Below are 13792 nucleotides of genomic sequence, written 5' to 3'. Positions count from 1 at the left end.
ATCGCCGCGGGGAGGCGGGGCGGGGGCGGAGCTTGGGGTGGTCAATGAGCCTGCGCAAGCCGTGAGGCGAGTTGGGGGAGGGCGTTCCGTGTGTGTCTGTGTTGTTGTTCGGCGGCAGCGGCGGCGGCGGTAAGATGGCTGCCCACGGGGGCTCCGCGGCGTCGTCGGCGCTGAAGGGGTTAATTCAGCAGTTCACCGCCATCACCGGTAAGAGACGCGGTTACCGGAAGGTGGAGAGTGGGGTCTGGAGCGGGCGGCCGGTGTGCCCAGGGCTTCTCTTTACCTTCATGCATTCTTCCCTCGGGCTTTACCCACAGCTCCCGTCCTCCCTCCTGAGGAAGAAGCGACGACGGCGTCGGGTCTCCGGGTTCAGGCGGGAGACACCCCCCATCCCTGTGCACCCCGTACCTTCATTCTCGGTCTTCTCGCAGTGTGGAGGGAGATCTCCCCACCCCCTTTCAGCCTAGACTCAGGGAATGGGCCGAGCCTATCCGCCCCCGCCGGCCCGGGGACCTGGGGGCGGGAGAGGTGGGGGGCCGCACCCGGGCCACCGCCCTCCTCCTTCATCATCATCTCCTCTTCTCTGTGCAGCCTTGGGGTGCAGCGCATCCCCTTACCTCTTTTTCCCTTTCTTCCATGGCCAGGTCATTCTTCACCCGTCCCTGGCCTGCCCTTCCCCTTTCTGGGCCCCTCGGAGCCATCGCTGTGGCCCTGGCGTGTTCGGGCCCTCCCGCCTTAACGGCGAGGCTGGAGGGTTCGGCAGCGCCTTTACCGATCTCGGGGGATAGGCCGCCAGAAAGCCGGAGGTGCTGAGGAGTACCCTCCAGACTGAGGTTTTAAGAAAAGAATGAGGGGGAACCCCCCAACCTTAATTGGAAAGACATGGAGGAATCCTTGGTGGCGTTTCCCACCTCCCCATAATAAAATAATAAAGACTGAAACGATGGCGCCCAGGCCTCCTTGCTGATAAAATAGGAATGACGGCAAAAACTTCTTTGAGACAAAATCGGTTTTTGGATGTCAGTATCCCCTAAATCCTCGGTTTTTCTTTTCGTTTGGACCCCTGCGAAGGGCACACGCAGATCCTCTTACTGCCTGGAGGAAAGGCCCTAAGCCATTCTATGAATTCTCTGTGTCTTGTTCTCTCTGATGGTGCTGAACTTTTTTTGCATGAGTTATTAGAGGGCGGAGCAAATGATGAAGTTCTCTGTGGAGTGATTTGAGAGAAGAGTACTCCATGTGCCTGAGTGTAATTTTGCCGTTCTAGTTTGTCCTTTTGGAAGGAGGTCGGAATGTTAGCAGATCTATACTTTATCTGGTAGTTTGTTAGATGCAGGGAACATTGCCACTTTTAGTGTATCCAGGGTTTGATGTGCAAGCTGGTTAAGTGAAATTTTATATTTTAACCACTGCCGGTTGTTTGCGAGCTGCCGTTTCATGGTTAAGGCTAGTTTTATTTTTTACTTTGCAAGGATGACTAGATGTTCGATGCATTGTCTAGCTTGTGGGCATGAAACATCAGGTCAAAGTTGATAAAATAAAACTTGTAACAAAATTGGGATGAAGAATGGAATGATAACTTTTCTTAATATTTTAAAATTGTGTTTGGAGTATTATATTAGAGATATAATGCATTTCCCAGTGTGTAAGCAGGTCATTATTGGGAAAATTAAAAAATTATTGTGTATATAATACATTATGTTTATACAGAAAAATCTTTGTAGTGAATCAGATATCATTTCTTTAGATTTTCTAGAGATGGTTTAAGATGCCACATATTTAATTCCAGTTTTTTGGCCAGCTGCTAACTACCACTTTAGGAATTCAGATTGTGTTAGACTTACATTATTTTTTCTAATGCAGCATTTTTGGTAGGTGTAGACAAAACTCAAATGTGCTGAGATGAAGTGACTCACATAATTGTTTTAATTCTGTTTCTGTCTGCTAGTCTTCATGGCTCCTTTCCTGGTCACAGGCCTTTCTACTGAATCAAGTTGGAGACCCTCAGTAGACAGTGGTATATGGAAGTCTGCAAAAGGGAAAATTCCTTAGATAGTTCTTAATGTATTATGGATTTCTAATGACAATTTTTTACAAGATTGTAATTAATTATTAGAAACACATGATTGGCCCCTTTAGTCATATATCTTAAAAAAATTGGTGGGATCTGTCCACATACATTTTAGATTGTAATATTCATGACAAAAAGGTATTTGAAATTTATTTATTGCTAGATGAATGAAACTGACCTTAAGAACTTATACTGTATTTCAGAAAGATTTTACTTACTTGGAAGCCCAACATTCTGATAAAAGCAATGCATTTTCAAAAATGTGAGTTAACCTTTTCTGTGGCATTTAGAAGTAGAAGAGAAAATTGGAAAAATTTTAAATTTTATTTCTTACTAAATAGAACAGATTTCTCCCTATGATATGTGAGTATGAAATAGTGACTCTGACTTTTAAAAAGTACTAAAAAGACATCTAACATGAACTAATTTTGAAAAAAAACCCATTCTCACAATAGCAATATTATTTATTTTACATATTATCTTCCAGTTCTTATTTACATATTTATTTTATTTCTTAAATTACTTTAAAATTATTCTTACATCGTGGATCAAAATATATATAATTTAGAATCCTGAAACTTGATTAACATTACATCATAAACATTTTTCCTATTATTAAACTTTTATAAGCAAATAGCCAGGGAAATGATGGTCTTCAAAGTCATCACACTGAACAGTTTTGTACCTTTACTATTGATGCCATTTGTATTATTTCAGGCTACATAGAAAACCATCCACTTATTTTATAGTCTACCACATTTTGTAGTATTGCTCAGTTTGATCTCCCTTAATATTCTCATACATGGCTTTGAATGACTGCTGACTACTTTCAGAAGTTATATCAATTCTCAAAACCTGAGGAAAGAATGTGTCACTGGATCTGAAGGTAATTCCAAAAGAACAATTTTTGAAAATGTTTTTGAATCATGGCAGTATCCCATTAACACCAACTTGGGCTGAGATCCAGCCATACATATACAGAATGCATAGATGTAACTAGAATAAATCATGAGATGAAGGATACATAGATACTATACAGTGGGTAAAAATAAATCGCAATCAGAAAGTAAGACTGAAATGTGAGGGAATAGAAAGTGAGGCTTAGAAGAGTACAGGTGGTTGCTAGTATAGCATTCCTTCATAAGGCTTGGTCTATAGTAGGCGTTCACCAACCTTAGGAAATTATAGAACCACTTTACTTTACTCTTTCTTTAAAATTGTTGAATGAATCCATATTTGTTAAAGAAATTAGAACTCTCGTATTGGATTTGTGGTCCATTTCCATTCATATTCTGTACAATATATTTTTCTTGGTTAGTATTTAAGTTCTCTGAAGAAAGGTGGTTGCCAGTGTTCTAGATATTAAAAGAAAACCCTTTGGAATTTTAAGAACTATTTCAAAGAATGTTAATGAAGTTTGAGTAGAAATTTAGGGAGGGAATATATTTTGTTGAGTTGTAAATAGACTCTTACTAGTAAACTCAATGTTTATTAATAGGCTACCAAGTGCCAGGCATGGTTCAGGTCTTGGGGATACTACCATGAATAAGACGTGGTGAGGCTGTCCTGAATAAAGCTTAAAGGTTAATGGGAATACAGACACATAAATAGGTATTGTAATACATTGGAATCATGGTAAGGAGCAGTTAAGGTAGCACAAAAGAAGGAGATCAAGAAAGGCTTCCTAGAAGAAATAATTTCTTAGCTAAAACCTGGAGGAGAGATAAACATGTGCAGAGAGAGAGGCACAGATATACATATAGAAATAGGAAAGGAGAGACAATAGGTTGAGGGAATTGATGAGAATTCCCAGTGAAGAGAGCATAGCTCCTGGGAGATGCAGTAAATGGAGTTGAAGAGGTAAGAGGGTACCAGATTAGGTAGGGCCTTACAACTCATGTTAAGAAATCTTGGCTTTATTCAAAATGTTGTGGGAAGTTAGTGAAAAGTTTTAATTAAGGGAGTGACACAATCAGATTTGGGTTTTTTCAAAAGAGCTGCTTGGCTATAGTGGAAAAGAGGTTAGGCATAGAGATAAGTAGAACACTGTTAAAATAATTGAAGATACTGATGTCCTGAAATAAGATAAGGAAAGAAGTCAGAGGAGTCAGAATGAAGTTTAGGATTCTGTTTTCGACATCTAAGCATATCTAGTACAATTTGTGAAGATACAGAATAGTAGAAGAGGTTTAGGGAGATGATTAGTTCAGATTTAGATAAGTTGCTGTCTCTGGGACTTCCAAATGGGGCTGTTCAGTAAGGAAATGAATATTTGGATCCAGAAAGAAGAGTGACATCTAATGAGTCATGTTGATGGCAACTGAAGCTATAAAAGTGGATGGCATCTTGTAGGGAGAGTGTCGTGTGAGACTATAACAGGCTATAAAGCTGAAGAAACACATCAAACAGATAGTAAAGAAGAAAGTGCAAAGACTGGAAGAAACTAAAGATGTAGGAGGAAAACCAGGAGACTGGTGGTATTTCAAACATCAGGAGTAGGGTAATACCTCAGATAGTATGTAGGCACTGTAGGAAACTAGAAATTTTAGATTTTTCTTGGTTAGGGCTGGAAGACATCTTCGTAACCATACTGACCCATTTCTGAGTTAAAATGAGGAATTGAAGGCCCAGAGAAGTAAAACGATTTAAGGTTATATGTCTAGGTCAGTGCATCTCAAACTTATTTGTAGGAAGAATCCCCTCCTCCCTTTAAAAAAAATCTTTATAAAACAATGTATTTCTTTGGCCATGCCACATTCCGCCTGTGGGATCTCAGTTCCCTGACCAGGGATCAAACCCAGGCCCTCAGCAGTGAAAGTGTGGTGTCTTAACCACTGGACTGCCAGGGAGCTCCCCATTGACCGATACTTTTGTGTAAAACTACAACGAAAATTAATTGCTTAAGAATTGAAATAAAAAGAACACATACAAAATATAAGCCTAAATGATGTTTTTTTAAAAAGATATAATTTGCATACAGTAAAATTTAATGTTTTTAGTGTATAACGTTTTTATAAGTGCATACAGTCATAAAGCCACAGTCAAGATGTAGGACAGTTCTAGCCTCAGGAATTTCCTCCTGCCCATTTGTAGTCAGCCCCTCTTCTTACCTGTAACCTAATGTTTTTGCCTGTTGTCTTCTTTTCCAGAACGTCATATAAATGAGCAGTCCCCAACTTTTTTTTTAGCACCAGGGACTGGTTTTGTGGAAGTCAGTTTTTGCACAGACTAGGGGGGCAGGAGGTGGTTTGGGGGTGATTCAAGCGTGTTACATTGACTGTGCACTGTGTTTCTGATCTCATGCCTGTGGCTGGAGACTGGGGACCCCGGACATAAACAGAATCACCGTGTGTGGTCAGGTTTCTTTTGAGTCTGGCTTCTTTTACTTAGGATACTGCATTTGAGACTCATTCATGTCATTGTGGTATGAGTGGTTCCTTTTTATTGTGAATAATATGCCATTGTATGGATATACTGCAATTTGTTTATGCAGTGATGAAATGAATGGATAATTGTTTCTTGTTTGGGAGATTATATAAATAAAGCTGCTAAAAATGTTAGTGTACAGTGTATGAATTTAAGTTTTCATTTCCTTTAGATAAATAACTAGGACTGGGATTCTACAATAGGTACGTAATTTTAAGGAATTACCATACTGTTTTCCTGAGTCTTAACCATTTTACGTTCCTGTCAGCAGTGTGTAAGAGTTCCAGCTGCCCTTCTGCTATTTTTAATTTTCTATAACTATTTTAATAGATGTGTTATTGTATGGCATTGTGGTTTTAATTTGCATTTCCTTAGTGACTAATAATAATATTTTTTCATATGATAGTTTGCCATCCAAATATCTTTCAAGCCCAACTTTATTTTATTAGAGACAAAAGACATAAAATTAACCAGATTGCTATGAAAGTTTCCATGTCCCCTGCATTGTAAGGTATATTATTAACCACCAGGGAAGTCCCTATATTCATTCTTCTTTAGATTCTTTTCTCATACTGGTTATCACAGAATATTGAGTAAAGAGTTCCCTGTGCTATACAGTAGGCCCTTGTTGGTTATCTGTCTTATGTTTAGTAGTGTGTGTATGTTTATCCCAAGCTCCTGATTTATTCCCCGCTCCCCTGCAACCCGCGTTTCCACTTTGGTAACCATAAGTTTGTTTCCAGTATCTCTTTCTATTTTGTAAATATGTTCCTTTGTATTGTTTTTAAAAAAATAATTAGATTCTACACCTGAATGATACTTTATGATATTTGTCTTTCTCTGCCCAACTTCCTTCACTTAGTATGATAATCTCTAGGTCCATCCATGTTGCTGCAAATGGCATTATTTCATTCTTTTTTATTGCTGAGTAATATTCCATTGTATGTTTTTGTGTGTGCTTGTGACATATCTTTATCCATTGCTCTGTCAGTGGATATTTAGGTTGCTTCCGTGTCTTGGCTCCTATAAACAGCGCTGCAGTGAACATTGGGGTGCACGTATCCTTTCGGATTATTGTTTTCTCTGGATATATGCCCAAGAGTGGAACTGCTGTATCATATGGTAGTTCTGTTTTTAAGGAACCTCCATACTGTTCTCCATAGTTATTGTATATAAAATAAAAAAAAATATTTTCTATTCCTCAATGCTTAAAAACTCCTGGATGGGAAACTGATGAGGAGGTTGAACTTGCATTTTACTTCTTGAAACTATCACCGACTCTCATTTCCTTGGTAGATTGTCTGGCTTACTTTGTTATCATTTCTAGGGGAAATGTAGAACCAAAAAGTAATCAATCTGTGTCCCTGTCATTTCTGTGCTCTAACCCTTTGGGAAAGAAAAGGTCTATAAGAGGGATTTTTTTTTTTTTTTTTTCTTAAAAAAAAAAGTCTCTGTGACTGCTACACTTAGGTTCCTTGATAATAGTAAAGAGACTATTTGGGCATTGAAAATAGTGTAGAGAATAGGTATAAGGGACTGCTAAAGTTTGGAATATCTCTTGATCCTTCCAGCTGTGGTAGAGACACAGACTACATTATAGGTTTGGTGCTCTTTCTTACATTATGTCGTTAATAGGGAAAGTGTGAACTAAGAGGCAGCAAGCAACAAGGAGATGGCCACTGATAAATTGTGTGCCAAAGCTGGGTTAATGCCCTTTGGTGCCATTAGCAAGCTAAAGCATATGGAAAAGGTAATGGATAGGTAAAAAGAGTGCAAGTGGTGAGAAACAGTAAAGTGAGATTCCTGCTGTAGATATGATTACTGGGTTTTACAGACTGAATTTTTGTGTCCTTCTCAAAATTTGTATTTTGAAATCCTAATTACCCCCTTGCCCAGTGTCATAGTATTAGGAGGTGGGGCCTTTGGAAGGTGGTTAGTTCATGAAGGTGGGGTCCTTATGAATGGGACTAGTCCTTAACAGAGAAGGAAATGCCAACCCACTCCAGCATTCTTGCCTGGAAAATGCCACGGACAGAGGAGCCCTATAGTCCATGGGGTCACAAAGAGTCGGACATGACTTAGCAACTAAACCATCACCACTAGTGTCCTTAAAATAGAGACTCAGAGAGTGTCTGGCCCCTTCCACCATGCAGGTAGACACTGAGAGCGAAACTGTCTTATCAACCAGGAGGAGGGCCTGCACTACACACCAAATCTGCTGGAGGCTGACCTTTGACTTCCCAGCCTCCAGAACTGTGGGAAATAAATGTATGTTGTTTAAGCTACCCGATCTATGATATTTTTGTTACAGCAGCCTGAACAAACTAAGACACAGCAGGATTAAGCTGTCCTGCTGCTACCTGTAATATTGAGACCTCAAACTAAGCCCAGAACAGCTTTATAGATAGTTTGAATCTGCAAGCTTCTTTGTTGTTGTTTTTGTCTTTTTGCCACAATATAGGGCATCTTAGTTTCCCAACCAGGGATTGAACCCACGCTCCCTGCAGTGGAAGGGCAGAGTCTTAACGGCTGGACCACCAGGAAGACCCTGCAAGCTTCTTTTAAAGGTCCCCCCTTCCCCTTTTAAAAAAGATTTGTTCTTCATTCTGAATGTAATTAGAAGTTCAAATTTTTTTACTGCTGACCCATCAAAAATTGTTACTACCTCTAAGTATATACATAAAACTTGTAACTTGATTAAATTTGTTTTATTGCTGTTCCTTTCCTCTATATCATTTAGTCCTCCTCATTTTTCCTCTGTCCTCTCGGTTAACTTTCTGTTCCACGTTAGCTAAGTGGAAGTATTGTTGGCATTTCTGCTAGAACAATGTTTTGTCCTGTAGGTCTGTTCTATTCATTGCAGAAGATTTAGCACTTTTATTAGTGTCCTGGGGCTGCTATAACACATTAATATAAACTACATTGCTTAGCATAGTTACTCTTGCAGTTCTGGAGGCCAAAATTCTGAAATGAAGGTGTGAATAGTCTTTAGGGGAGGAGGGACATTTTCCAGTCTTCTGAGGCACACCTGGCTTCTCTGTTAAATGCCAGTAGTGCTCCCAACCCCCTACTCATGAAACATGGTATCTCACGTTTCTAAATGCCTCTGGTACTTCCTGATGTTAAGAACCACTAGAACCTTTAATTATCCTTCAGTTATCTTTTGTTTCTAAAAGGATACACTTCGTGACACAGCAAGTGATAAAACTTACAATGCCTGATTATACAAGCACAGATGGCTCAGATAATACGTCTTTATTTTAAAAAGTGAATTGTGTACTTTGCTTCTTGCTGCTGCTGCTGCTGCTAAGTCGCTTCAGTCGTGTCCGACTCTGTGCGACCCCATAGACGTTAGCCCACTAGGCTCCCCCGTCCCTGGGATTCTCCAGGCAAGAACACTGGAGTGGGTTGCTGTTTCCTTCTCCAGTGCATGAAAGTGAAAAGTGAAAGTGAAGTCGCTCAGTCGTGTCCAACTCTAGCGACCCCATGGACTGCAGCCTACCAGGCTCCTCTGTCCATGGGATTTTCCAGGCAAAAGTACTGGAGTGGGGTGCCATTGCCTTCTCCAAGTCCCTCTCTAATACTTCCTTCTTCATTCATGCCGGGATTTAGCATGTGCTTCTTTTTGAAAAAATCAAATAGGTAGAGACCCTTTCTTTGGGAGAGCTCTTAGGTCATCCTGACAAGCTCCAGTGTTGGAAGTTATCCTGTCAAATTGTCAACAGGTTTACAATAGGGCCCTCTCTAGGATATGCTGCCTAGATTCTAGCACTAAATGGTCAAGTGAGGATTACAGATAGGAACAGCAGTTCTGAGCCCTGAATGTTGACACTTTCTGTCCCCAACTGTCACAGTTATTATTCCTTTATTATAGCTTTAGTGTCTTCAAGTCATTCCTGGTATAATCCCTTTTAATAAATTCTGTTTTAATCTATAATTCAATAGATCTATGGAATGCTCACTTAAACTTTTATTACAGTTTCCTCTGTCTCTATATTAGCTCTTTTTTTTTTGGCCACACTGGCTTGTGGGATCTTAGTTTCCCTACCAGGGATTGAACCCAGGCTCAGGGCAGTGAAAGCCCCAAGTCTTAACCACTGGACTGCCAGGAAACTTCCTGCATCAGCTCTTAATGCTTCTCCTCAGTCACACTGGTATGCTGTCTAGCTGTTACAGATTTTTTTCAGAGCAGATCCCTTTTGTGTATTTTATTCTTTATCCATAGCATTCACTTTTTTAGAGTAATGTTTTTACTTCCCCTATTATACTGCTTTTAAAAAAAGTGAATGTTTAACATGAATGAAACATATGTTCATAGCAGCAGATGAACGAGGGAAAGAAAACAGTGAAATGTCTTACTCTGCCTATTTACTCTCTGATGTAATGTGGTTCTCCATAGCTATAAATAAATATTCATGTCTCATACTTCCAGTATCTTTCATTTTATTTCATTGATGTATAGCTTGACTGGTGACTCAGATGGTCAAGAATTCGCCTGCAATGCAGGAGACCTGGGTTCAATCCCTGGGTTGGGAAGATCCCCTGGAGGAGGGCATGGCAATCCACTCCAGTATTCTTGCCTGGAGCATCCCATGGACAGAGGAGCCTGGCGGGCTACAGTCTGTGGGGTCACAAAGAGTCAGACACAACTGAGTGACTAAGCACAAAGCACACATCATATACCTTGAGACAATCTATTTTTAGTAACAGCCACTATTTGCCAATAAGGAGCTGTGCCACATTCTTTAATGTGCATTTTCTTAATCCACACAAGGACTTCATGAAATTGGTAATATCTGCATTTTGTAACTGAGAAAAGTGAAGGCTGGAGAAATTAGTGACTAGCTCAGAGTTACACAACAAGTGAATGACAGAACCAGGATTCAAATTCAGGTTTATCTGATAGTATCCAGGCTCTTAATGGCTCTGTTATACTCCCCGGCCTGAGAACAGAAGGAAATGTGAATGTTTTCCCTTCATTTTGGGGTACAGGACTGGCCAGAACAATAATTTTGATACTTTCTTTTGAACTGTTTGGTGTGCTATCCCCAGGAGCTCTGTATCTTTTTGGTACAGAGTTACTCCTCCCCACCACCAACCATGTGGCATTTCATGTAGGCCTTTCTTGTCTTTCCCTCCAAAGGCACTGGGGATGCTAAAGCCACTGACATCCCGGTTTTCCTGAACTAACTCCCCTACCTTATCTAAATCCTCAATTTATTGTTACTGGATGTCAGGTGGAAGTGGGTTTTAGGGGCTTTGGAGAAGGCAATGGCAACCCACTCCAGTACTCTTGCCTAGAAAATCCCATGGACAGAGGACCCTGGTGGGCTGTAGTCCATGGGGTCGCTAAGAGTCGGACACGACTGAGCGACTTCACTTTGACTTTTCACTTTCATGCATTAGAGAAGGAAATGGCAACCCACTCCAGTATTCTTGCCTGGAGAATCTCAGGAACGGGGGAGCTTGGTGGGCTGCCGTCTGTGGGGTCACACAGAGTCGGACACGACTGAAGTGACTTAGCAGCAGCTGGTGGCTCAGGTGGTAAAGAATCTGCTTGCAATGCAGGAGACCTGGGTTTGATCCCTGGGTAGGGAATACTTGCTGAAAAAGGGAATGGCTACCCACTCCAGTATTCTTGCCTGGAGGATTCCATGGACAGAGGAGCCTAGTGGGCTACAGTCCATGGGGTTGCAAAGAAACTGAAGTCGCTCAGTTGTGTCCAACTCTCTGTGACCCCATGGACTGCAGCCCATTAGGCTCCTCTGTCCATGAGATTTTCCAGGCAAGAGTACTGGAGTGGGTTGCTATTTCCTTCAGGGGAACTTTCCAACCCAGGAATTGAACCTGGGTCTCCTGCGTTGCAGGCAGATTTTTTTTTTTAACCATCTGAGCCACCAGGGAAGCCCAGAGTCTTGGGGTCGCAAAGAGTTGGACACAACTGAGTGACTAACACTTCCACTTTTTTTCATCATGATTGAGTTAATCCACATTCTAAAATAATGGTTGTTGTTCACTCGCTGAGTCATGTCCGACTCTGTGCAACCCCGTGGACTGCAGTGCGTCAGGATTCTGTGTCCTTCATTATCTCCTGGAGTTTGCTCAAACTCATGTCCCTTGGGTCGATGATGCTATCCAGCCATCTCAACCTCTGTCACCTGCTTCTTCCCTCAATCTTTCCCAGCATCAGAGTCTTTTCCAACAAATTAGTCCTTCACATCAGGTGGCAAGAGTATTGGAGCTTCAGCATCAGTCCTTCCAATGAATATTCAGGACTGATTTCCTTTAGGATTGACTAGTTTGATCTCCTTGCAGTCTTTCAAGACTTTCAAGAGTCTTTTCCAGCAACACAATTCGAAAGCATCAGTTTTTTGGTGCTCAGCCTTCTTTATGGTCCAACTCTAACATCTGTACACAACTATTGAAAAAACCAAAGCTTTGACTATATGGATTTTTGTCGACTAAGTGATGTCTCTGCTTTTTAATACTCTGTCCAGGTTTGTCATAGCTTTCCTTCCAAGGAGCAAGCATCTTTTAGTTTTATGGCTGCAGTCATCAAGTGCAGTGATTTTAGAGTCCAAGAAAATAAAATCTGTAACTGTTTCCACAAATAATTGATACATCCTTAACTCTTCAGTTAAGTGTTTATACTTTGAAAAAGGGTGTTTGTTTACCCAAATTAATATCTTAAGTGGTAGCATTTTAGGCAGCATCATAAAGTGAAAAAATTTCTTAGGCATTTAGGAAAAGACTTTTGGGATAGGCAGACCATATTTTGATGGGCCAGCTTGCCTGAGGATTGGTTTTAAAGCTCCTGATTTTCATGGCGTCTTCTATTTTACTTCAGAACTTACAGGTTCTCTAAATGGTTCCCATAACAGGGGTATTGAAATTCAGATAGTTGAAGAGTGATGAGAAGGATGACAACAACCATTTGAATGCAATGGTCATTTTTGTTTGTTTATGTTTTGCTATGCCGCGAAGCTTGTGGGACCTCAGTTCCCTGACCAGGGATTGAACCCTGGCCCCCGTATTGAAAGGGCTGAGTCCTAGCCACTGGACTGCCAGGGAATTCCCAGCAGTGATCATTTTTAAGCTGAATTTCCTTATGAAAAAATTTCAAAAAGAGTGAAAGCAGCCAGGATTGGTTGCTGTTATAGTAGAAGAGAGTTTCGATTCCCCATCAGCATGTTCTTGGTACTTTTTGTGGTGCTTTAGTGCAATGTGGTGAGTACCTCAAGAGACAAGAGCCAGAATGGTGCAAATTTCAGCCACTTAATTCTCTGAAAAGAAAAAGATCAGTAGATGTCATTCAGAAACTAGTTTTATAAGGCAAAGGTTACAGTTCATTCATCTCTTGCTAGAGTAAACAACCAGAGTAGTTTACCTATGTGAACCTTTTAATTTTCAGAAACTGCTCTGTAGATGAGTAAATTAAAATGGTGGAGTACAATAAACACTGAACTTTTAGACTAGCATTTAAGAAATATAACAACATAACCCAGTATACCTGGACACAATGTAAAAATACTAGAAAAGCACTGAAACAAAGCCTTAGGTTTTATGAGTAATAATATGGAAATTTTTCATCACATTTGTGCTGTTTATGCCTCCAGTGAAAGTGAGAGTTGCTCAGTCGTGTCTGACTCTTTGTGACCCCATGGACTGACATATACAGTCCATGGAATTCTCCAGGCCAGAATATTAGAGTGGGACTGGAGTGGAGTTTGTATTAATTATCTAACATACAGTTGTCTACTAGAATATTTGAACTCCTCTTTTCCCTCAAAAAGTTGAATTTGTTTTTGTTTTGAGATTTCATTTTTTAAAGTGTTTTCTAAAGGTGAGAATGTAAATCTGTACATATTAGAACTTGAGAACTTATTTAAAAATTACTTTTTATTGAAGTATAGTTAATTTTTGCAGTGTAGTTAGTGTACACCAAAGTGATTCAGTTATACGTATTCTTTTTTCATATTCTCTTCCATTATGTTTATTACAAGATATTGAATGTAGTTTCCTATGCTATACAGTAAGGCCTGTTGTTTATCTATTTTATATGTAGTTTAGAACTTGAGAACTTTTGATTTAGTCTGACTAAGAATTTAAGGAGAGAGAACTGGTTTGAGAAAAGTAAGAACTGGCCAGTTGAGTGAATATCCAAAGGCTGTAAGATAGAAGAGCTAGCAGAGACAAGGATAGCAATAAAGCCTTGTGGAAAAGTAGTGTCTGTTCCTATATCTACTTCAGAGTGAGGAAAGGGGGTCACAACTTAGCAGGTGGGTATTTGGTATA

General features: G+C 40.3%; 1 protein-coding gene across 1 annotated transcript in view; it reads left to right on the top strand.

Annotated features, from left to right (window-relative positions):
• Window positions 1-41: 41 nt before the first annotated feature.
• The window catches only part of UBXN7 (UBX domain protein 7), a 55682-nt gene continuing 41931 nt past the window's right edge, over window positions 42-13792 (top strand). Inside the window, exon 1 of the mRNA XM_055568555.1 lies at window positions 42-207. Coding sequence (XP_055424530.1) covers window positions 135-207 — 73 coding nt within the window. The 5' untranslated portion in view covers window positions 42-134. The remainder of the gene's footprint in view (window positions 208-13792) is intronic.

The sequence above is a fragment of the Bubalus kerabau genome, chromosome 2 (assembly GCF_029407905.1).
Source record: "Bubalus kerabau isolate K-KA32 ecotype Philippines breed swamp buffalo chromosome 2, PCC_UOA_SB_1v2, whole genome shotgun sequence".
In the NCBI taxonomy this organism is placed as follows: Eukaryota; Metazoa; Chordata; class Mammalia; order Artiodactyla; family Bovidae; genus Bubalus; species Bubalus kerabau.
The sequence above is the reverse complement of the archived record's forward strand: the minus strand, read 5'-3'. Positions and strand labels throughout refer to the sequence as shown.